Source organism: Bufo bufo, chromosome 7, assembly GCF_905171765.1.
Source record: "Bufo bufo chromosome 7, aBufBuf1.1, whole genome shotgun sequence".
Classification (NCBI taxonomy): Eukaryota; Metazoa; Chordata; class Amphibia; order Anura; family Bufonidae; genus Bufo; species Bufo bufo.
This window is the reverse complement of record NC_053395.1, coordinates 15,350,682-15,375,736: the sequence shown is the minus strand read 5'-3', so window position 1 is coordinate 15,375,736 and position 25,055 is coordinate 15,350,682. Positions and strand designations below refer to the sequence as shown.

At 44.1% G+C, this 25,055-nt stretch overlaps 2 protein-coding genes across 2 annotated transcripts; both read right to left on the bottom strand.

The window, feature by feature from the left end:
* Positions 1-3,159: 3,159 nt before the first annotated feature.
* LOC121008561 (E3 ubiquitin/ISG15 ligase TRIM25-like) lies at positions 3,160-13,402 on the bottom strand. The gene is given in 5 exon segments (XM_040441189.1): positions 3,160-3,706; positions 3,708-4,742; positions 10,758-10,762; positions 12,067-12,070; positions 13,379-13,402. Coding segments are annotated over 5 exon segments (1,593 nt in total). The 5' UTR covers positions 13,381-13,402.
* Positions 10,247-13,333, bottom strand: LOC121008565 (E3 ubiquitin-protein ligase TRIM11-like). Its single transcript, XM_040441193.1, has one exon. It carries the CDS (start codon positions 13,331-13,333, stop codon positions 11,771-11,773), a length of 1,563 nt encoding a protein of 520 aa, XP_040297127.1. The 3' UTR covers positions 10,247-11,770.
* Positions 13,403-25,055: the final 11,653 nt, after the last annotated feature.

Genomic DNA, 25,055 nt, shown 5'->3' with positions numbered 1-25,055 from the left:
AAAGAGACTTAAATACACCTATGCCACCCAACAACGGAGAGCTGCCTACATGACTACAGGCTCTAATCACCATGAAGTGTATGGCAGATGGTACAATATACCACTGAAAGGGTTTCTGAATATGTCAGGAAAGTGCTGACCTTCTAGAAAGTGTTGACCTCTTCTGGGGGATCTAGCCAAAGGTTATGCTTACCACCTTCTATTGCACCCCAATATCCTTAATATGTTTAGAGGAACAAAATCCTGAAGATCGTGCCATCTAAGCAGCAATCTGTTGCCCACAAACAGAAAATCTGAATGAGGTAGAAAATGTCAGTATCCTCCATACAGGCAGGGCCGGATTAACGTAGGGGCTGATGGAGCTGCAGCTCCAGGCCCCTACCATAAAATAGGCCCATCCGCCAGCCAAAAGGCCGTCGGGAGCGGCCCGCGCTAAAAGTCCTCTGTTGTACACAGCGCAGCGTCACATAGCGCACAGACAATGCAGAGACGCTCACCTCACGCTTATCAGCACGTAGTTTTCCCTGTGCGTGCATTCACATTTCACTTCCCTTGGTTGGTTGTACTACTGTCAGTGTCAGACTGTTGTCACTGTGGGTAACAATGCACAACAGACAACAATGCACACAACAGTGACAGCTCCTGAGTCCTGTCCGGCGTCAGCCTCAGCTTCCCTTCACTATCACTATAATCAATCACTCTCCCTGATCCTGACTCACTCATTAGAGAGCTGAAGAGCCGACTGAGTCAGCAGCAGCAAGTGAATCGAATGGATAGCATCTGCGCATGCGCAACGGCACCTAGAGTCTTCGGTTCACTTGCGAGTCAGCTCAGCAGTCAGTGACTCAGCAAGTGAACCGAAGATCCGATTCATGAACCGATTCATCTGAAAGATCCGAGCTTCCCATCACTACTGAGGTCATATCCGGCGGGCCGCGGCATTACAGGAACAGCACCAGCTGCTCTGACATCCTGCCGCCGGATATACGTCACAGGATTATCCGCGGTTATCCCTCCTGCACGCTGCGCTGTGTACAACCTGCTCAGCAGTTTCGACCAGCACACGGCCCACAGCGCTCAGCCACACCAGCCCGCGAGACAGCAGGAGCTTCTGGAGCAGGTATCAGATAAACTCATCCAGTTGGAAGGGAGGGCAATCATAGTGCTGTTCTGATTTATGGACACAGCTCTCAGCATGCTTAGCCAGTCAGTAATCTTCATAGTGCTGTTATGATTTATGGACACAGCTCTCAGCGTGCTTAGCCAGCCTTCTATCTGGCTGTTTCTGAGCCTGTGGACTGTGACTCTCAAGAAGCACAGCCAGATAGAAGGCTGGCTAAGCATGCTGAGAGCTGTGTCCATAAATCATAACAGCACTATGAAAATGACTGACTGGCTAAGCATGCTGAGAGCTCAGTCTAAATAACATAACACATTAAAGAAATTACTGTTTCTAGCTGCTAGTCCACAGCTAGTCCACAGCAGTTAGAAACAGTAATTTCTTTAAAGGGATTCTGTCACCAGGTTTGACTCCTGTCAGCTAAAAATATGCTGATATTCAGGGCGTCTTCACGATTCCTAATGTGGGCTTATAAATGTCATCTGTGGGCTTATTTAGCTAAAAAACAGCTATTACTAACCTGTCAGTCAAACAAATAAGGTGCCCAAGGGGATGTTAATGGATGCAAGGTGACGGCCGCACAAACCGCCGTTCGTGCCCAGCGCCGCCTCCTAATCCTCTGTGCCGCCTCTCGCTCGCTCTCCCTCCCTCCCCCCTCCTTCTGCTGTAAGATCTCGCGCTTACGCACAGGGCTCTGCCTGATGCGCCCGTGCGGACTTCTCCATTTGGCTTCTTACAGCGAAGTGCGCATGCGCCGGCACTTCGCTCAACCCCTGTATGCGCGAGATCTTACAGCAGGAAGAGGGGGGAGGGAGGGAGAGCGAGAGGCGGCACAGAGGATTAGGAGGCGGCACAGAAGTCTGGAAAGGCGGCGCTGGGCACAAACGGCGGCGGGTGCGGCCGGCACCTTGCATCTATTAACATCCCCTTGGGCACCTTATTTGTTTGACTGACAGGTTAGTAAAAGCTGTTTTTTTAGCTAAATAAGCCCACAGATGACATTTATAAGCCCACATTAGGAATCGTGAAGACGCCCTGAACATCAGCATATTTTTAGCTGACAGGGGTCAAACCTGGTGACAGAATCCCTTTAATGTGTTATGTTATTTAGACACAGCTCTCAGCACGCTTAGCCAGCCTTCTATCTGACTGGCTAAGCATGCTGAGTGCTGTGTCCATAAATCATAACACGGCTCTATGAAAATTACTGTCCACAGTCCACAGCAGCTAGAAAACAGTAATCTTCATAGTCATGTTAAATGATCACTATAGTGTCAGGAAAACAAAGCGGTTTTCCTGACACTATAGTGCCCCGAGGGTGCCCCCACCCTCAGGGTCCCCCTCCCGTGGTCCCCCTCCATGTTGCCAAGATAGACGCCAAATGAAAGGGTAGTTGCAGGAACAAAATACTTTAATGGTATCGATAAAATATATATGTAATTAAGACACTGAGTGCAGTTCCATAAAAAGGCCCAGCAAAATCCTCAGCACCAGGCCGATGATGCTCTTAATCCGGCCCTGCATACAGGAGAGGTGATTGCTGCATTGAAAGGCAGCTCTCACCTCCTCTAACGAGCAGATCCCCCACAGGATAGGGGATAACTATTAGATTGGTGAGGGTCTTATTGCTGGGACCCCCACCCATCATGAGAACGTAGGCCCCCATACCCCCAGTAGCCCCTTGACATGAATGTAGCACCTGGACGGGCCGGTACTCTATGGGAGTTCCAAAAATAGTTGAGCTCTGTACTCGGCTATCTCCGGAACTCCCATAGAAATGGATGGAGCAGCCGCACACATGCCAGACCAGCTGCTCTCTTTATTTCTGGGGCCTCAGGGAGTATGGGATTTGGGTCCCACCTCTGGGACCTGCTCCTCTGAGGAATGGAGCCTAGACGTTTATAGAGAGCACACCGCTCTATGAGGAGAGGAGCGGTATAGGGAGAGATGCGGGCATGGTCCAACAGCTAATAGTAAGTGTTATATCTCACACAAAGGATAATAAAAGGCAAAGATTCACTTTAAGACATCATTTAGTTTTAATTCATGATTCTAATACTGGAATTCTCAAACAGATAGAAAGCGGCATAGAGCGGCTCGGAGAAGGAGGCTGTGAAGGTGTGTAAGTGTCTGATGGGGTCACATAGTTGATAGAAGGACAGACGCCCGGCCTCATAGTCCAGATAGACCCCGACAACCTTCACAGAAGAATCTGACACCAGTGGCTTATAGATATTGTTATGATGCACACCAAAACTATTAATTAACATCAAACCCCAGGATTTCTCATTATAACCAATAAAAGATTCATTTCCATGAACCTTCCTCTCCAGACTTTCCTCGGCCACTCCAATGATCCATTTCTCCGCCCGACTCACATCAACCTCCCAGTATTGTGTCCCAGAGGAGAAGCTTCTGGAGCTTAAAACCTGACAGGATATAAACCTCTGGGGCCCATCGGGTCTGCCCTTTGATGTTGCGGTATAAAATGCAGATTTGAGATCCCGTGATATATTAATCTTATTATGAGCCGTGTCTATATCCAGCAGTACGTCGGATTTCTCCATCACTGGAACTGTCTCTTTTCTTCATATAAGTTAGATTCTTGGCAAAGTGTAACAGTCCTCTGTGTAATATCTGTGAGACTAAGTCTTCACCCAGACACTGAGCGTCTCTTACATCACCGATGATATCACAGCTCCTATCACTGATGTCAACACGGTTTAAATTTTCTTTTAGGAAAGTCAGTGGATCTGTGAAATTAAATAATCCTTCAAATTGATTAATCTTCTTGGTCAGCTCATCTTTGTGTAGCTCCACCTGTTTCACCAGATCAGAGACTGAGAGTGACACCTGCTCCTTCTGTCTGGAAACCTCACCCTGGATTCTTATTTCTAGATCATCCAGCTTCTCCTTGAGATCAGTAAAAAGACCAGTGACTTTCTCAGCGAGTCTGACTGATTTCTCTTCCTGTTCTGTCTTATGATCCTTTAATCTCTGGACTCTTCTTCCAGCTTCTACTCTCTCAAACTTCACTTTCTCAATCACCTTCTTAGAGGCCACGTCCAGTAGTTCCACGTCATGTCCCTTGTGGTCTCCGGCCACCCAGCAGGACACACAGATACAGGCGGCGTCCATCGGACAGTAATATTTCAGAACCTCTTTGTGTGTGGAGCATTTTCTGTCCTCCAGGGTAACAGTAGGTTCAACCAAAGTATGTTCTGATGACTTACTGTGTCTTCTTAAATGCTTTTCACAGAACGAGGCCTCACACTGCAGACATGTCCTCACGGCCAGTACAGGAGACTTAGTACAGTAAGTACAGAAGATCCTGGTCTCCTCTATATCAGGCTGAGCAGATAAGAAATGCTCCACTATGTTCCCCAGCTTCCTGTTCTTCTCCAGGGCCGGACGCTCCGGATATTTTGCTCTGCAGTCAGGACATGAATACACTCCAGCTGCCTCCTCTGCATCCAGCGCACTCATAATACAGGAGCGGCAGAAGTTGTGTCCACATCTCAGGGATACAGGATCTGTATAGAGGCTCAGGCAGATGGAGCACTCCAGCTCGTCCCTCAGATCAGCAGACGCCATTGTGGTACGGAGGAGCAGGAACCGAAAGCTTAAATAGGAAGGATTTACATAAGAAGGGCATGAGATTTCTGAAGAATTGACCCCTCCCATCCCTACCCTTCTTAAAGAAAGGAGGCTATTTAGACAATGGTAAAATGGCCACAGGAGACATTCTCACTTAGTTTCATTTCATGTGTCAAGGGCCCAAAAATGAAAAACTAGAAGTTGAAATTAAAAAACTTAAGTTATAAATATGAAGGTGTATTGAAAGAAGGGAAATTAAGTCTCATCATGTGAACTTCTCTTGAAGAGGTTGTCCAGGGTTTTGATACTGATTGTCTATCTCAGGGTAGGCCATCCATATCAGATTGGCGAGGTCTGACTTCCCTGCCGTTCAGCTGTCACCTTGTAGCTCAGGAGCCAAAACTACACGGCTCCGTACATTGTGCAGGGGATGGAGCTGGTTACCATTCACTTCAAGGGGAACAATGCTGTGGACCCCCTCTCAATCATAAAAACTGGTCTTCAGTCATGCATTTAAAGCCTAAGGGGCGGAAAAGGGTATCTGATATCTACTCCGCTATCTCCATCAAATCTGTAAACTTAGATTGGAGCAGAATTACGCATACATGGTCGCAGGTTCATTCAAGTGCGGGACATGGGACCCCTTTTATGGTGACTGGGTGTGGTCCCAGCAATCGGACATTTCTATCTTGTGGATAAGTCCTGGTTTTTGGACAACCCTTCGTAGGAGGATTCTGGCCATGTCCAGCTGGATTGTTCCTCGCAGGCAGTAATATGGCCTCTAGGCTTCTGATTTATTAGTTTACTGGTCGGGTGAGATATAAATTCTAATTTGATTATTTTTTTTCTAACACGTCTGCAGTGTTCAGGTCCATTTACCTGATCAGATATTGGTATTAGTGACCTACAATACGATGATGGAAGTGACTCGAGACGAGTGAGAAAAATTACCATTCGAATGAAAGAATAAAGAAGATGCTATTGTGAGGCTGATGACAAGGCGGACCTGTCACTACTGTTTACTGATGAATACTTGTCCTTACTGGAGAACCCCTTCATTGTTAAACATATACAACCCTTTAGGGTATAGTGAATTTATCGTATGATCACATTTTGGTTTTCCAAATTACATAATCTCTCTCCCAAAGGGCTCTCAAAGTGACCCGTCCTCCTGGACTCCAGGGACAACGTGTTCAACATATCACAAATGGCTTAGTATGTGGGATAATAAAACCGTGTCTTTTTATTGACAATCACAAAGTAACATCTTAAAAAGCTTCCAAGACAACACATTTCTGGTTCTAAACCCCTTCTTTCAGCTCAAAAAGAAGAGCATAAAATCTGTCACATAGACTTTAGGATATATCTCCATAAACAAACGGGAAAGGCCGTGAAAAGGAAGGGTCAAGGTTCATGCGATTACAAATTGTTGCATATAAAAGCATAAAATTATAAGACGACATGCTCTGTATTAGCAGATGATATGAATAATAATATTAATCAGACATCGCTTTCATTATCATATCACTTCTTGGTCGGTTTGGTGCTGAGAACATAATAATAATAATAATCATACACCTCCCACGATAGAAAAAAATGACAGAAGTTTCTAAAGTAAACTTATGCCATATTACCATAAGGCCTCTTTCACACGGGCGTTGCGGGAAAATGTGCGGGTGCGTTACGGGAACACCCGCGATTTTGCCGCGCGAGTGCAAAACATTGTAATGCGTTTTGCACTCGCGTGAGAAAAATCGCACGTGTATTGGTACCCAAACCCGAACTTCTTCACAGAAGTTCGGGCTTGGGATCGGATGTTCTGTAAATAGTATTATTTTTCCCTTATAACATGGTTATAAGGGAAAATATAGCATTCTGATACAGAATGCATAGTAAAACATCGCTGGAGGGGTTAAAAAAAAAATAAAAAAAATTTAACTCACCTTAGTCCACTTGTTCGCAGTCCGCATCTCCTTCTGGCTTCATCTGATCTCTGTGCAGCAACAGACCTGTGGTGACGTCATTCCGGTCATCACATGGTTCGACACATGATCTTTTACCATGTGATTCACCAATGTAAAAGATCATGTGACGTACCATGTGATGACCGGAGTGACGTCATCAAAGGTCCTTGACCTATAATTAATGCTCACCACAGTCCTATTCAGTAAAGGGGACAGAAGGAGATGCTGACATCGCGATCAAGTGGATTAAGGCGAGTTAAATTTTTATTTTTTTTTAACCCCACCAGCGCTGTTTACTTTGTCAATGCTATTATTTTCCCTTATAACCATGTTATAAGGGAAAATAATAATGATTCGGGTCTCCATCCCGATTGTCTCCTAGCAACCATGCGTGAAAATTGCACCGCATCCGCACTTGCTTGCGGGATGCTTGCGATTTTCACGCAACCCCCATTAATTTCTATGGGCTTGCGTTACGTGAAAAAACGCACAAAGAGGAGCATGCTGCGATTTTCCACGCACGCACAAGTGATGCGTGAAAATCACTGCTCATGTGAACAGCCCCATAGAAATGAATGGGTCAGGATTCCGTGCGGATGCAATGCGTTCACCTCCGCCGCAACGCATCCGCTGCGGAAAACTCGCTCGTGTGAAAGGGGCCTAAGGGGAACTATATCTTTAGGGCAAATTGGACATTAGAAAAGAGAGATTGTTCTAATCTTTTCTAGTGACCGGGACGTCGCGATCCAACGAAGAAAGATAATTGTCGTTTGCCATTGTCACAACCTTTCGTGATTTTTTTGCTTGGAGGAACTTCTCCTCGTGTAAACGGCATTGGACTGATACACTGTACAATACAAATGCTCCTCTTATAATTTATCTGCTTGCGTAAAAGACCCGTCTACTGGGATGTATTATATTTTTATATCCGGTATTAATCTATGTGAATTTAAGTTGGAGGGCCATGGGTTTGGTTCGACGTCTGGATGGAATGAATCTCATCAGGATGTAAATGTCCATTGTTCACCCTGAACCTCACATACAGAGGTCTCGGAGTTCCCCCCTCAGTATCTCTTACAGATGCTAATCAGGGGTGTGACTACTATCCCACCCGGCAGGTACAATGTCTACAGGTGGTCATACACATTAGAATGAAGAAAAGCTTCAGCACTCTTCCAAATCTTGCAGTTTATTCAATAATGTGAATCAAACATGGCAATGTTTTGACTATACCCTAATCTTTATCAAGCCAAAAGTGAATGTATATGGTATCGTTTAGATACCCTGATGTACATAAGTCACAAGTGATCCACCCACTATTCATGAAACGCCCAGCAATTGTACATAGACACCTGGTTAAATATACAGGTGAAACTCGAAAAAATTTGAATATCGTGCAAAATTCATTTATTTCAGTAATGCAACTTAAAAGGTGAAACTAATATCTGAGACTCATTACAGGCAAAGCGAGATATTTCATTCCTTTATTTATTATAATTTGGATGATTACGGCTTACAGCTTATGAAATCCTTAAAGTCACAATCTCAGGTCCCCTTTGCTCGGGGGGTATGGATTCATGAGCTGACTGGAGTGTGACACTTTGAGCCGAGAATATTCAGCCTTTTCACAATATTCTAATTTTAAGCTGCATTAATGAAACTCCTTTTAAGTTGCATTACTGAAATAAATGAACTTTTACACGATATTCAAATTTTTCAAGTTTCACCTGTACATATTGGTTCTCAAATAAATAATAAATTGTGCAGTTGGTATTGGTGTTAACATAGGGACCGCAGTAGACGTCATTCTACTTAGAGGGTAGAAAGCCGCAGTAGTAGTCACAAAGTGCGGGAAGCAGCGTGCGTGCCACTGGAACGCAAGCCAAGTTCCGGAAGTGATGTCACGGGCGGGCCAAGAATAAACGGAAGTGACGCATTGTATCTCTGGTAACTAGACAACCAAGGTAGCCAGAAACCGGAAGTGACGTATCGCGGCAACTCATAATATACCATACAGAAGGGTATTGGCTCAAAACAATAATAGATAAAGCACTACGAGGGGAGGACTGTGGGCGCTAGGTGAAGATGGGCAATACAGACAAAACAAGCTGGTAGGACAATCCACGTTAGTCGACCAAAACAGATTGGTTTTAGCCAACCATTTACAGACTGTTAGAATTTGAAAAGAAGTCGGGCGTGTTTAATATTTTTGCATGATAGTCGGATGAAAGATCTTCCTTTGAAATAACCTTCTCAGAAGATATTTCATCCATCAAAATAGAAAAGAACCGTCACTCCAATGATCTTTGCTTATAAGGAATTTATTGGTCACTCATATTAGGGTGACGCGCGTTTCGGCACTCACTGGTGCCTTTTTCAAACAGAAAGTGAGCAGCTAGTATGAGAGATTTCATCCATCGTCTGGTGGGTAATTTGAACAACTGTAGCAGCCAATATGCACTAAAATGTGCTGTGTCTGTGAAACCGTCTCTGACCGGCCCACCAGAGAACCAGGGGATCCATTGGTGCACCCAGGATACAATACCATAGTGGCCCCAAATATCCAGGAGAAAAAAGGCTGCCTTTGGAACTATTGCCACTAGGGTCTATTTCTTTAAATCAACATCTATTAGACTCTCTTGATAATATGGGGGTTGGGCCCTGAGAATAATTTCCTCTGGAGGAACTAAGGAACCCGAGTCCGACCATACTGTGAAAGGAACGATCACCAGATGTTTGTTCAACTGCTGTTCAACCATCAACCAACTTCTATCTAATGTTGGAGGGCCACCTTAAGGGAACTTCCGATGATCAGGAACAAACAGCGCTTGTTCTCAATCATCGCCCCGTGTGAACACACCACTGATCACAGGACAAACCAGCTAAAATCATTGTTCTTTAGGCAGCACATTGCCCTGTGTAAACATAGGATGTCCTGCTGATGAGAGAAAACTGCATGGGGAGGAATGATCGTATTAATAATCGTTTGTTCCCATCCTCGTGGTCATCTCTGCAATCACTTAATGAGTGCAGATCATCATGCTATATCATCGATCGGAGCTCGTTAGGCAGAAATCTGTCCATGTAAAGCAGGGATGCACAACCTGTGGCCCTCCAGCTGTTGCAAAACGACAACTCCCAGCATGCCCTAATAGCTGTAGGCTGTCCAGGCATACTGTGAGTTGTAGTTTTTCAACAGCTGGAGGGCCGCAGGTTGAGCATCCCTGATGTAAAAACATAATGGCATATAACAAACAATATATTGGGAGAACCTCTAGAACTTAAAAAAAGGTGTCAGGACGACTTAGATCCTAGAATATAAGAGCAGATGATGAAAAGCAGACATCATCCAACCATTTTATACTAAGGCACAATAACAATCCTGGGGCATAATATTCACAGCTACTGAAACATTAGATAGAGATCGGAGAGGGGAGGACCATACATCTCAGATGTCAAGGGCAGAATTTGGAACACTGATCCCTAAAGACTCAAAGGTCAGTGATGGATTCTCCCTGACAAAGCGTCGAATGTCAGGGTGTTCAGTTCCAGGGATACGAAATCCAAGTCACAAATTCTGGGTATTAATATTCCTCCAGTTCCTTCCCGTTTTCTTGGTAAAACACTTTAATCCCATACTAAAGGAACAGCACTCCTCTGCTCATCTAGACTCTTACGGGATTATCACCTAATTTCCCAGATCCAAAAGGATCTAGATAATTTGGTTAAGTCTGAACTTTTGGGTGTGGTAAATTGGCCATCTAGAAAATGTTACTAGTACCTAAAATCACAGTCGGTCGGGTTCCTGGGGCCCCACCAGATAAAAGTATTGTCAAGGTCCAACCCCTCTATCATCAATAAAGTCTAAAAGGTTTTGGGTCAAAAAAATAGATCCTAGTGGCAATTGATTGGCTCCAAAGGCAGGGATATTTCTCCTGGACCTTTGGGACCCACTATAGTATGAGAGGCTGCGTCCACCAGAGGATCCTCTGGTTCTCTGGTGGACCAGTCCGATACTGCCTAAAATACAAATGTTACCAATCCCTATCCATAAATAAATTTTCCACAAACTGCACTCTCTCTAGGTCTACCAATTCTTAGAATAAAGCGTCAATCCTACATCACAAATATTGGTGGATATTTTCTAGTGATAAACATTGGATGGAGACAGAGAAGGCTTCAGCCTCGGTCTCCAACCTAAAACTTCTCCATGTTGCCAGATCCTTGGGTTACTCCTCCCACCTTAACTCTGTAGATATGGAAAGATTTCCTTGCACCTTCATAAGTCTTACAAATCCACTTGTTCCTTACCTCCCATGAGCCAGCCCATGCATGCAGAACCCCAACCCAGTGTCTTACAACCCCATATTTTAAAACGGCAGAGGGGCTTTAATAAGCTTGCTCCAATCACCACGAGGCATATGGCAGATGGTATAAAATACCACTCAAACTCTAGAAAAGGTTTCTGAATATTTAAGGAAAGTGTTGACCTTATGGAAAGTGTTTACCTCTTTTTGGGGATCTAGCCAAAGGTTATGCTTTCCACCTTCTATTGCACCCCAATAGCCTTACTACGTTTAGAGGAACTAAATCCCTAAAACTTATAGAAGGATCCTGTCATCTACTAATGGCTGCCACCACATGGGTTGCACAGAAATGGAAAACCTCTGAAACTTCTGACCTACGGAACATTGTTAGGAAAAAGAACACTGGTAATAGATCTGAATACATGTTTTCTTGAGTCGTGATTTAATACTGCATGGGGGTTTGAGAGACTTCCTAAACACAGTGCACCCCTACATAGATATAATCTTTAATGCAACATGCTTATAGAACCCGTTACCCAGTAACTTTGCTGGAATATCGAGAGAGAAGCACCGTATATCATGCTCTCTCTCCTCGCTGCAAGAGATGGTATCGAGACTGGCCCATACACTTTCTATTGAGTCTCACTTTCTTTGTGTCGCTATGACATATCAAGAGTTTTCTGGAAACACAGTGACCTATTAAAAAATGAATCAGAATTTCAGACCTAAAAACAAATGGAGGCTGGAAGGTGGAGATTCACACAGTCGCCATTTTGTTATAATTATCTCATGATGCTAATAATGGACTTTTCAAACAGATAGAAAGCGGCATAGAGTGGCTCAGAGAAGGAGGCGGTGAAGGTGTGTAAGTGTCTGATGGTGTCACACAGCTGATAGAAAGCGAGATGCCCGGCCTTAAAGTCCAGATAGACCCCAACAAACTCCACAGGAGCGTCTGACACCAGGTGCTTATAGATATTGTTATGATGGACTCCAAGACCATTATTAAACATCAAACCCCAGGATTTCTTATTATAACCAATAAACGATTCGTTTCCAGCCACCTTCCTCTCCAGACTTTCCTTGGCCACTCCAATGATCCATTTCTCTGCCTGACTCACATCCACCTCCCAGTAATGTCTCCCAGAGGAGAAGCTGCGGGAACTTAACACCTGAACGGATTTGAACCTCTTGGGCCCATCAAGTCTGTTCTGTAATGTTGGGGTATAAGAAGCAGATCTGAGATCCAGGGATATAATAATGTTATTATGAGCCGTTTCTATATCCAGTAATACATCTGATTTCTTAGTCACTGGAAACGGTCTCTTCTTCAGATTATCAGCGAAGCGTAATAGTCCTCTTTGAAATATCAGCGAAACTATGCCTTCATCCAGACACTGAGCATCTTTAACATTCCTGATGACATCACAGCTCCGATCACTGATGTCACCATTGCTTATATCTTCCTGTAGTAAGGACAAAGGTTCAGTGATATTACATAATCCCTCAAATCGATCAATCTTCTTGCTCAGATCACCCTTCTGTAGCTCCACCTGTATGATCAGATCTTGGACTGAGAATGACACCTGATCCTTCTGTCTGGAAATCTCACCCTGGATTAACTTTTCTAGATCATTCAGCTTCTCCTTGAAATCAGTAAACAGACCAGTGACTCTCTCAGCAAATCTGGCCGATTTTACCTTCTGTCGTGTCTCATGATATTTTAGCTTCTGGACTCTTCTTGCAGCTTCTTCTCTCGCAGACTTCAGATTCTCAATGACAGATCTCAATTTCTCCTTCTTCTTCACAGAGGCCACATCCAGTAGCTCCACATCATGTCCCTTGTGGTCTCCAGCCACCCAGCAAGACACACAAATACAGGCGGCATCAATAGGACAATAGTATTTCAGAACCTCTTTGTGTGTGGAGCATTTTCTTTCTCTCAGGGTAACAGTAGGTTCAACTAAAGTATGTTCTGATGACTTGCTGTGTCTACTCAAGTGCTTTTCACAAAACGAGGCCTCACACTGCAGACATGTCTTCACAGCCGATACAGGAGAATCGCAATAAGTACAGAAGATCCCGGTCTCCTCCATATCAGGCTGAGCAGATAATAAACGCTCCACTATGTTCCCCAGCTTCCTGTTCTTCTCCAGGGCCAGACGCTCTGGATATTCTGCTCTGCAGTCAGGACAGGAATACACTCCAGCTGCCTCCTGCGCATCCAGCGCACTCACAATACAGGAGCGGCAGAAGTTGTGTCCACATCTCAGGGATACAGGATCTGTATAGAAGCTCAGGCAGATGGAGCAGTCCAGCTCGGCCCTCAGATCAGCAGACGCCATTGTATTACGGAAAAGCAGGAATCGAAAGTGGAAAAGTATCATTACATAAGAAGGCGGAGAGCTCCTGTAGAAGAATTAACCCCTGCAGTTTTCTTAAAGAAAAAAGATCCATGTACTGTGTTAGCCAGAAAATAAGGAAGATAAAGTTTGAGAGTTCTCAGTCGTTTATACTTTTTAATAGCGAACAGCAGCTCTGGAGACTTCTTAGATCTTTTTTTCAGGCATGGTAAGATGATATCTGAAAAGCCACATATTTATGCACATTTTACATACTTCCCATATATGGAAATCCAGGGAGATTGATCATTTCATGTGTAGGTACAATCACTGAGCAAATTTCTGGACAGATGGAAGGTCTTACTTATCAAACCCTTGGTGAAGGAACCCAGCCATCTACCTTCAAGATACAACAGACCTATTAAATAAACTACCATTATTAGGTGCTCTACCAGTTTGAACCATCCTCACTACGATCTTTAAATTCTACTCTCCCACACCAGGATGGATTAAAAGCCCAGGGGATATTTGGTATTTCTGGGGCCCCAAGCAAAGTTATATCTGGTGGCCACTGTTGCACCACTAAGTTCTGCCCCATCACACTGCCAATATGGTGACACCTTATGTACACATACAAAATATAATGCCCCCTTCTGTGTCCTTCTAACAGTATACCACCCTCTTAGGTTCCCCCACACTGTATAATGCCTCATTATGTGCTTCCAACATAGTATGGTGCCCCTTGCTGTGCCCTTCATAAAGTATAATGCCCCCTACAAGTACATATCTGTCACCGCCAGTTCTGTGAGAAGATCTGGCAGACGTTCTTCTCTACCTCTTGTATGATGTTCTTTGTTTTGGTTTCACTTTCTCATCTCCTTTCCTTCTGCCAGGTGTCACTTATTTCGACTAATTGTCTTCCTTTATAATCCCTCCTATACTGCCTCACTTTAAGGTTTATACTACTTCCTGAATGAGGTGTTCACTGCTGGAGGCTGCTTCTGCTGTTTGTTCAGATAAGTCATTTACTTTATTGTGTTTCCTTGCTGGCTTGATTCTAGGTGACCCTGACTCCGTCCGTATTAAGTGCAGGGAGCCGGTGGTCGTGTCCCCTCACTATTATAGGGTTTTCAGGTGTCACACGGTATTAGGTACGCGGGCATGCAATCGTCTACCATACAGACCCTTGCATGTGCATAGCAGTCAGGGAGAGCACTTAGGGTTTTATAGGGCTCACCTATAAGCTCCTTAGTTTGGGATCAAGCCAGTCGCTTGTTTATTTATATGTTCCAGCTATCTGCTAACTTCATCCGTGACAATATCATACAGCATAATGTCCCCTACAAGTACCCCTCATACAGTATAGTGCACTCTACATGGGCCCCTCATACATTATAGTGCCCCCTACAGGTGCTCCTCGTATAGCATAATGCTCCATGCTCTGTCCCCACACAGGGCATACTCACCTATCCCAAATCCCATGATGAACAGAGCGGATCTCTAACCTGCTCCAGTCTGATGGGAAAATTGGTGCAGCAAGTGGGATGATGTCACTTCATATCACCTGCCTAGGTCAAACCACTGGTCGCAGAGTGAATGTGGAGCGGGGAGCTCTCTGCTCCACCATTGTATTCAACTGTATCTGTTTCCCTGAGGATACAAATGCAGTGAAATATGTGCCGTTGCCAGGTGGACCTAGATGCCATGGGCAGCGGGACCCCTCCCCAAATCCATGGGCCCCCATGCAATTGCGTGGTTTTCATAATAGACAAAACTGCCCAAGTAAAAGCCTGTAAGGTCTACATGGAGGCTAAAATGGCCCCACAATACGTAAGTCTGTTAATGGCCGAACTTAAAAGTGACTTCCTGTCCACCTGTCGGGACTACTACCATTACATTGATGATGATATCTTAATTATCTGGAATTTGAGCAACAGCTGAAAGCTTCCCATGAACATTTCAGTCTGTATCATCCACCATCAACTTAACACTCAACTGATCCTTCACTGAAATAAACTTTCTGGACACTACCATCACGGTAGACATCACTGTACAGAAGCCACTGACCACCTGACATACAGTACCTCTGATGGGACAGCTTACATCCCAACACATAAAATGCCATGGGCTACAGGCAAGCTATAAGATACAACCTCATATGCTCTGACGCCATAGAGATGGATGCCCACCTCGGTGGCCTCAAAATGGCATTTCCAAACAAGAACGGTTGATAAGGAGATTGCCATAGCCACCAGAATACTAAGAAGTGAGCTCCTACAAGAAACCTTTGGTAGTGATGGAAGCTCTACAGAACCTACACCTTTTATTACAAAAAGAGGACATCAATATTTCCAAACCCCACTCTTCTGTGTTGTAGGCAGCCCTCTAATCTGAGATGTATCGTTATCAGGATCTCAGTGTCATCTCCAACAACAACAGCAACCTCTCCCTGCAACAAACAAAACGAATGTGAAACACAATTACTGTATACCTGGAACAAGACCACAACCCCCAAGACACACGAGGATGACAGGATCCCAGGTATCTTCACCTGCACCAAGCCAAACGAGGTCTACTTAATGGTATGTACCATAAGTAACACTCAGTGTTAAGTCACAACCACAAAACCACACACCTTTTACCTGTGTAAACGTGGTGTCACGACAGCGGGTGGGGATAAGTGCAGCCCTACTCTCCACCTCATCTCTGTCCCTGTCTAATTGCACGGCCCGTCTTAACCGACGGCGTACAGCTTGGCAGCAGTCCCTCGCTTAGATACGTGCAGGGGCCTAAGATGATAAAAGGAGTACCGTAACAGAGTCAGACAAGCCGAAGTCATAGCCAGGAGGTCACGCAGGAACACAGGGAGCAATACAATAACGGGGTCAAAACACAATCCTGAGTCAGAAGCCAAGAGGTCATGTCAATTCCAGGAAGGTCGCAAGGTCAAGGATAAAAACAGAGCCGAGGTCAAAACATACAGAAAGGCACAGTAGGAAAATGCTAGTGAGGGTAGCAAGACCAATCACAGGCAACCTGTGGCCAGCAGGCTGCCTGTTTAACTGGTGAGTCACATGACGTGGCCAGCGTCACGTGACTCACATTACACAGCCAAACAGAGCTGAGCGCTAATTAATCATTATCAGTGCGAAGCTCCCCTGCTGCTCGTAGTCTAGGGGAACGCTGGCCGCTCTGAGGAGGCGTGCGCGGCCGGGTCCTCGCCGCCCCCTAGTCCCCATGGAGACGAGGCCGCCGGCCGCGTCCTTGCTCCTGCACACAGACGGGATGCCGGCAGCACTGCAAGGAGAAAGAACGTCGCCGGCTCCCCGTTACACGTGGCTGATATCTTTTGCAAAAAAAATGGTGGTGACTTGTCTTGAACGAATCGAGCTTCGGATCTAAGATCCTTAGTCAATTTGTTCAAAAACTACAATTATAATGCTGTATCTGTACAACATTAAAATGTATTGGCTCCGTGGAGCAAGACTTTGGTGAATTAATACAATATTAATTTCTGAATCTCCAAAAACCTTTTAAATTAGTAATTAGAAGTTGAGTTTGGTACCAGCTGGTACCTCGGTACCGAAGCCGACTTCGGATTACCAATTTAAAATGTTTTTAAAGATTCAGAAATGAATACCGAATAATTCACCAAAGTCTCCCGTGACTTTGGGTGAAATGAAGTTTGGCCCCACTGAGCCAATACATTTTAATGCTGTAGGAGACAATAAAATTTAAGATTTTGAACGAATCGACGTCAGAGCTCGATTCGCTCAACTCTAGTGGTGACCCTTGATGTATCACATGATCACTATTCAGCCAGTCAGACTCAGCACCTCAGTGAGAATCATATGATAGCTTACACTCCGGTTTCTGAGGAGTCCTGCGGTGTACATGATCACATGACCACTTTTTGAGCTGCTGATTGGCTGAGAGGGAACATGTGAGGCCTCTAGAGACTCCACCACATGACCTTTTGCATGTACTGCCTGTCTATGAGGATGCTGTAATGTTATTAATAAAGTTTACTGTTTGGAAGAAAAAAGCAACTCAGGAAGAGCTGCTCTCTGAGGGATATACTGTTATGATTACTTTTAGGTATGCTGTGTGACAACCAATATGGCTAACATTAGTGACACCATATTATTTGTCACCCAGCTTTTTTGAGATACTAAAATGTCAACTGCCTAATTATGCAGCAGGCCCTCACTGTATAAACTTGAAGTTCAATCTAGTTGCCAACAGTCCCGAATTTGTCGGGACTGTTTCTAATTTTCATATTTCAAATGTTTTTATTTCAGGTTGACATAAGAAAAAATAACATACATTGTAATAAGAGCAGTAATATTGATCAGTATTCTTCATGACACGTTTCTGGTAATGGTCCCAATTAGTGTTGAGCGAGCATGCTCGGCCGAATACCTGTTCGGCTCGAGCATCGCTATGCTCGGCACATGGCGGAACACGGCCGAGTACTCCTCCCTGCACGTTTCGCGGCTGCTAAGCAGCCAATAAACAAGCAGGTAAGTACTGCCCTCACTGTAATGCCAGTAGCCATGTTGGCTACTGGCATTACAGTGATTGGCCGGCCAAAACGCGTTATCGGGTGCTATATAGGACCCGATGACGCGGGTTCGGCTCATTGCGAGTCAGGGAGAGATGCGCTTAGGAAGGGACAGATAGTGTAGGGAGTGTGATTGCAATATATTCGATAGAAAAACGTTTCAAAGACCCAAAAGTCCTTTTAAGGACTATTGTGTGTGGTGGCAGCAATTTAATCTTGCAATGTAGTCTTCGATTTTTTTTTTGCCATACTTTGCGATTCTTTTTCTATAGAGAGTGTCTGCAGTGACTTGTGACATCTGTTTAGCAATACCTTCTGTGTGTCAGGCCCAGATATTGGGAAAAATATTAGTGACAACAAATATATATTTTCCATAATTTAACTATCAACGTTCCCTGCAGTGAATTGTCACATCTGCGCTGCAATAGCGTCTGTGTGTCAGGCCCAGATATTGGGGAAAATATTTAGTGCCTTACAACTACTAGGTGTCCAAGCTGGACACGTGGCACGAACTGGCGCTCTACGCTTTGGAGTTGCTGGCCTGCCCCGCCGCCAGTGTTTTGTCTGAGCGGGTATTTAGTGCTGCTGGTGGCATTATAACAGATAAGCGTATCCGCCTGTCACCTGAAAATGCTGACCGGTTGACTCATATAAAAATGAACAAGGCCTGAATTGACCATGACTTCTCGACTCCACCAGAGAAATGCTGATGAACATAAAGGCACTTTACATGTGTTCTTTTTAATGTAGTTAATACACTGTATTCCCATGCACCCCTTCCACCACAAACAAGGGTATATGGTTGAATCTTCCTTTTCTCATCCTCCTCCTCCTCTTCCGTCATATCAACATGCATTGCTTATTCATCACATATAATGCCCTCGCATATTTGGCCTTCGAATATAATTTTTTTAGAGGGTCCGCTCACCAGCAGGCCCTCACATATAATTTTTTACAGGGTCCGCTCACCAGCAGGCCCTCACATATAATTTTTTAGAGGGTCCGCTCAGCTGCAGGCCCACCACGCAAATCTTTTATAGGGTCAGCTCACCTGCAGGCCCAAACCTAAAATCTTTTACAGGGTCAGCTCACCTACAGACCCGCAACTCAAATCTTTTACAGGGTCAGCTCACCTGCAGGCCCAAACCTAAAATCTTTTACAGGGTCAGCTCACCTGCAGGCCCACAAATCAATGTGAATGAGGTCCTCCTTTATGTGATATACAGGTTGTATCGGAGTGCCTCTTCCTTGTAATTTTTGGCAGCACTTGCACATTATATACAAGTAAATATACTTCAACCCCTTCCCGACCTTTGACGTACTGTTACGTCATGGGAACCACTGAGTTCCCGCAATTTGACGTAATAGTCCGTCATAGTGATCATGCGGGCACCGGAGCAGTGCGCGCGCGATCACTGCAGGGGCCCGGCAGTCCGTGGTAGCCGGGGCCCTGCTGTATCCACCGGCATTGCTGTAAAAGCCGATGTCGGCGGAATAACCCCTTCTATGTCGCAGTCCGCGTTGACCGCGACATAGACGAGGTTTGTGTCAGGTGAACAATCGCATCGAGTCCCCGCGCTGCTATGGCGGGGACCCGATGCGACACAAGGCAGCCCGATGCCGAGCAGAGGCTGCCAAATGCCTTGCACGGCATCGGGAACTGCCTTCTACTGGAGCCGATGAGATCCAGCCTCAGGCCCGTTCTCCTAGGCAACCTGTTAGTGTATGACTCAGTGTCATACACTAACAGGCAATGCATTACAATACAAATGTATTGTAATGGATTGCAGAGGGGATTAGACCCCCAAAAGTGAATGTCATAAATAAAGTAAAGTAAAAAAAGTGTTTTTAATAAAATTAATAAAGTATTAAAATTAATAAAGTAAAAAAGAAAAAAAACGCCCTTTCCCCTTATTTTATAATGAAAAACAGGAAAACAAAAAACACACATATTAGTTATCGCCGCGTCCGTAATGACCGGCTCTATAAATATATCACATGATCCACCCTGTACGATAAACACCATAAAAAAATAAAAAACAGTGTAAAAAAAAGCTATTTTTGTCACCTTACATCACAAAAAGTGCAACACCAAGCGATCAAAAAGGTGTATGCCCCCCAAAATGGTATCAATAAAACCGTAACCTCATCCCGCAAAAAATTAGCCCCTACGTAAGACAATCGCCCAAAAAATAAAAAAAAATATAGCTCTCAGAACATGGAGACACTAAAACATAATTGTCACGGCTGAGGATGGGGAAAACCCTCAGCCGTGCGATGTCAGGAGATGTTAGTCGCTGCTTGGCCAGGACCACAGAATTAGGGAGCAGGTCACCTCCTAACACATCCCTAATCTGACCCTGACTCCTATCTGCATGAGCCGACCTTGATGGTAGGAGGGCTCATGCTCCGGAACCTCGGATCCCTACTGACCCTCTGCCGATCCCTGAACTAGGAGCTGGGTAGACCACCTGTTCCTCCTGGATGCGGAGAAACAGGAGTCTAAAACTGTCCGAGCTGCAAGGGGATATAAACATAAACAGACTATGGATATGGCAGGAGAGTGAAAGACCTCCACCCCTACCTGCCACAGACACACTGACCGGATCCCTGGACACAAGTGCTGAAGTCCACACACAGACATAAAAGGTCACAGCACACATAAACACACAGGAAGCCAGAACCATAGCTGCAATAATAACAGACACCACATAAACATAAACTTAACATCACATAACAACATTTATGACCACAAGGGTGGCCCTCACTGGCAGATGTTATATGTGACCAGGAGAGTGCCTCCAGCTTACAAACAAGGCTGGAGTACCCCTCAGACATCAGGTCTCAACTGAGGCTAAATAGCCCATGTAGCCACACCCACACAGACACACCCAGTGCTCACGTACTAGGAAGGGAATTAACCCTTCTCACACCAGGGAAGGGAAGACAGCCACTTAAAGGGGACGTGCACCCATAAATAAAGCTTGTGCACAAAAACAGAGACAAGGCACACCTACATAGACAGGTTGCCAGGTGCAACCGCATGCACAACATAGCAAGCTGCCACGCAACAAACATGTTGCCAGCGGCAACCACATGTGAGGCAACAATCCAGGCGTCCTCACCATGTGATTGACAGAAACTAAACCGCAGGCAACTGCATGCGGATCAGGAGTCACGACCATAACCATGGTCGTGACAATAATTTTTTTGTTTCAAAACTGCTATTATTGTGCTAAAGTGAAATACATAAAAAAATATATACATATTAAGTATCGCCACGTCCGTAACAACCAGCTCTATAAAAATATTACATGACCTAACCACTCAAATGAACACCGTAAAAAAAAAATAATAAATGTAGAAAAAAAGAAGCAATTTTTGTCACATTACATCACAAAAATTGCAACAGCAAGTGATCAAAAAGGGGTATGCCCCCCAAAATAGTACCATCAGACCGTCACCTCATCCAGCAAAAAATGAGACCCTACATGAGAGAATCGGTCAAAAAATAAAAAAGCTATGGCGCTCAGACTATGAGACACTAAAATATCATTATTTCGGTTTAAAAAATGCTATTATTGTGTAAAACTTAAATAAATAAGAAAAAGTAGACATATTAGGTATTGCCACGTGAGTAACGATCTGCTCTATAAAAAAGTCACATGACCTAATGCCTCAGGTAATTGCTGTAAAAATAAAAAATAAAAACGGTGCCAAAACATCCATTTTTTTGTTACCTTGCCTCACAAAAAACGTAATATAGAGCAATAAAAAATCATATGTACCCCAAAATAGTACCAATAAAACTGGCACCTTATCCCGTAGTTTCCAAAATGTGGTCACTTTTTTCAGTTTCTACTCTAGGGGTGCATCAGGGGGGCGTCAAATGGGACATGGCATCTAAAAACAGTCCAGCAAAATTTGCCTTCCAAAAACCATATGGCATTCCTTTCCTTCTGCGCCCTGCCGTGTGCCCGTACAGCAGTTTACGATCACATGTGGGGTGTTTCTGTAAAATGCAGAATCAGGGTAATAAATATTGAGTTTTATTTGGATGGTAACCCTTGCTTTGCTACTGGAAAAAAATTGATTAAAATTTAAAATCTGCCAAAAAAGTGAAATTCTGAAATTTCATCTCCATTTTCCATCAATTCATGTGGAACACCTAAAGGGTTAACAAAGTTTTTAAAATCAGTTTTGTATACCTTGAGGGGTGTATTTTCTAAAATGGGGTCATTTTTGGGTGGTTTCTATTATGTAAGCCTCACAAAGTGACTTCAGACCTGAACTGGTCCTTAAAAAGTGGGTTTTGGAAATTTTCCAAAAAATTTCAAGATTTGCTTCTATACTTCTAAGCCTTGTAACGTCCCCAAAAAATAAAATGTCATTTTCAAAATGATCCAAACAGGAAGTAGACATATGGGGAATGTAACGTAATTACTATTTTTGAAGGTATTACTATCTATTATAAAAGTAGAGAAATAGAAATTTGGAAATGTGCAAATTTAAAAAAAATTGGGGTAAATTTGGTATTTTTTTATGAATAAAAATGTTTTTTTTTTTACTTATTTTTACCACTGTCATAAAGTACAATATGTGCAGAGAAAACAATCTCAGAACGGCCTGGATAAGTTAGAGCGTTTTAAAGTTATCACCACATAAAGTGACATGTCCGATTTGCAAAAAATGGCCTGGGCAGGAAGGTGAAAACAGGCCCGGGGTTGAAGGGGTTAAAGAATGTTTTCAATAAATTTTTCCTATAAACAAATCACTGAAAAAAATGCACCAAAATAATACGCAACTGACAATACTAGCTAATTCCTCAAGCCGATGTTAAAAGCTGAGAACTTTGCCAATATCTTCCAGTCAGGAACATATCGGAGCCCCTCATGCACCACGTCACGGTGTCTCAGCACGCATGGGGTCCTACCGCTCAACTGCCCGTGGTGTGTGAACAGGGTCTGAACAGTGCTAGAAACCAACTCACAGCCAGACTCTCACCTGCCTCCATAGTGGTATCACCAATGCACTGTGAGGTGGAATAAAGCTGTGAGCCGCACCCACAACAGACCATGTGACACAGAAGCCACACCCACAACAGACCATGTGACACAGAAGCCACACCCACAACAGACCATGTGACACAGAAGCTACCAGGTGCAAAAGAACGTTACCACCACAATGAAGTGGCACATTCCATACACATGAAGACAAAAAACTCACTGAAAAAATTGGCCTAAACAGATGGAAATGCTTCAAACCCAGACACTGTAGCGTGTCTGGGTAGCTTTTAACATCGGCATGAGGAATTAGCTAGTATTGTCAGTTTTTTCAGTGAGTTTTTGTCTTCATGTGTATGGAATGTGCCACTTCATTGCGGTGGTAACGTTCTTTTGCACCTGGTAGCTTCTGTGTCACATGGTCTGTTGCGGGTGTGGCTTCTGTGTCACATGGTCTGTTGTGGGTGTGGCTTCTGTGTCACATGGTCTGTTGTGGGTGCGGCTCACAGCTTTATTCCACCTCACAGGTCATTGGTGATACCACTATGGAGGCAGGTGAGAGTCTGGCTGTGAGTTGGTTTCTAGCACTGTTCAGACCCTGTTCACACACCACCGGCAGTTGAGCGGTAGGACCCCATGCGTGCTGAGACACCGTGACGTGGTGCATGATGGGCTCCGATATGTTCCTGACTGGAAGATATTGGCAAAGTTCTCAGCTTTTAACATCGGCATGAGGAATTAGCTAGTATTGTCAGTTGCGTATCATTTTGGTGCATTTTTTTCAGTGATTTGTGCATATATATATATATTTTTTTTTTTCATCTGCACAATGTATAGCAGCTATCTGATTCAAAGACGCCCATACGATGGCCCCGTATCAGAGATATATATGCCTGGTGATAAATCTGCATGTTCATCTCCCGGTAGCGACTGGACAGCAAATAGCGAAGGTTGCGTTCCAAGGTCTGACACAAAGTGGACATTGTCAGATGCAGGATATCGCTGAGCCACTTAGTTATTGCCCATTGCCCTTGACTATAATCTAGAGGGGTGTTTAGAAATTTGTAGTAACTAGTGGTATGTCCCCTTGAGGTAGGAGTTTGAGAGAGGCCTGTAGAGCCAGACTCCATTCTCGAAGGGTTAGTTTGGGTATTCGCTTCTGGAGGTAGCTGCTGGCTTGCAGGTAAGGAAAAAAATGTAACTTAATGGTAGGGTATTATTTAGTTTTGAGAATTTCAAATAATAGAATCTTATGTGTGGTGTGGTCCACCAAGTGACTGAGCAAAGTTATTCCTCCCTTGTGCCATTCAGAAAAATCTCTATGTGGTGACCCCATTTGGAAATGCGGGTTAGCCCGGAGGGTCATATGTAATAAGTTGTGTGTTCCTAATTTTCAGAAACAGTCCTGACAATTACAGGCTGTACCAGGCAGAAAATGGGTGCAGCTTATTCAAGCCCTGCCCATAAGTGGGTAGTCCTAGTTGGGTTTGGGGGATATTACATACCTCTACAATATTGCTAATTCTGCATTCAATAATTTGGAAACCAACGGAAACCTTTGATGGCAGCCATTTCGAATTTTACCCCACTTCCCAAGGGAATAAAACCACATCACTGAAAAAGCTGAACCTAACTTTAATCTACTTCAAAAAGAATACAACTCAAGAACCAAGATGGCCATTTCACAACCTGCAATCGATATGCTCATTAATGTACAGCCAACAATGTACTAAGAACATGGCGCCCTAAACCTTGAGGCTACTTTCATAAGAACATTGGCACATCTAGCGGGCACTAAACTGATATTTATATACAGCCTGGCGCATTCTAGTATACACAACCAAAAAATAGCCCACAGGCTGAGATACGATGGAGATGATTGGAGAAGAGACTGAACCCCAACCTAGATTACCCCAGTGCTGATGAAGGAAATGATGATTCAATTGTAAGTTTAATGTACAAATATATAAATGGGCCATACAAAAAATATGGTAGAAAGCTGTTCCATGTAAAATCTCTTCAAAAGACAAGGGGTCGCTGCCTCCGACTGGAGAAGAAAAAGTTCTTCCTCGGCACGTGGTCACAGCAGGAACAGTGGACTGTTTTATAAAGGGTTTAGATGAATTCTTAAAAGTAAATGACAATGTTTATGAAAACG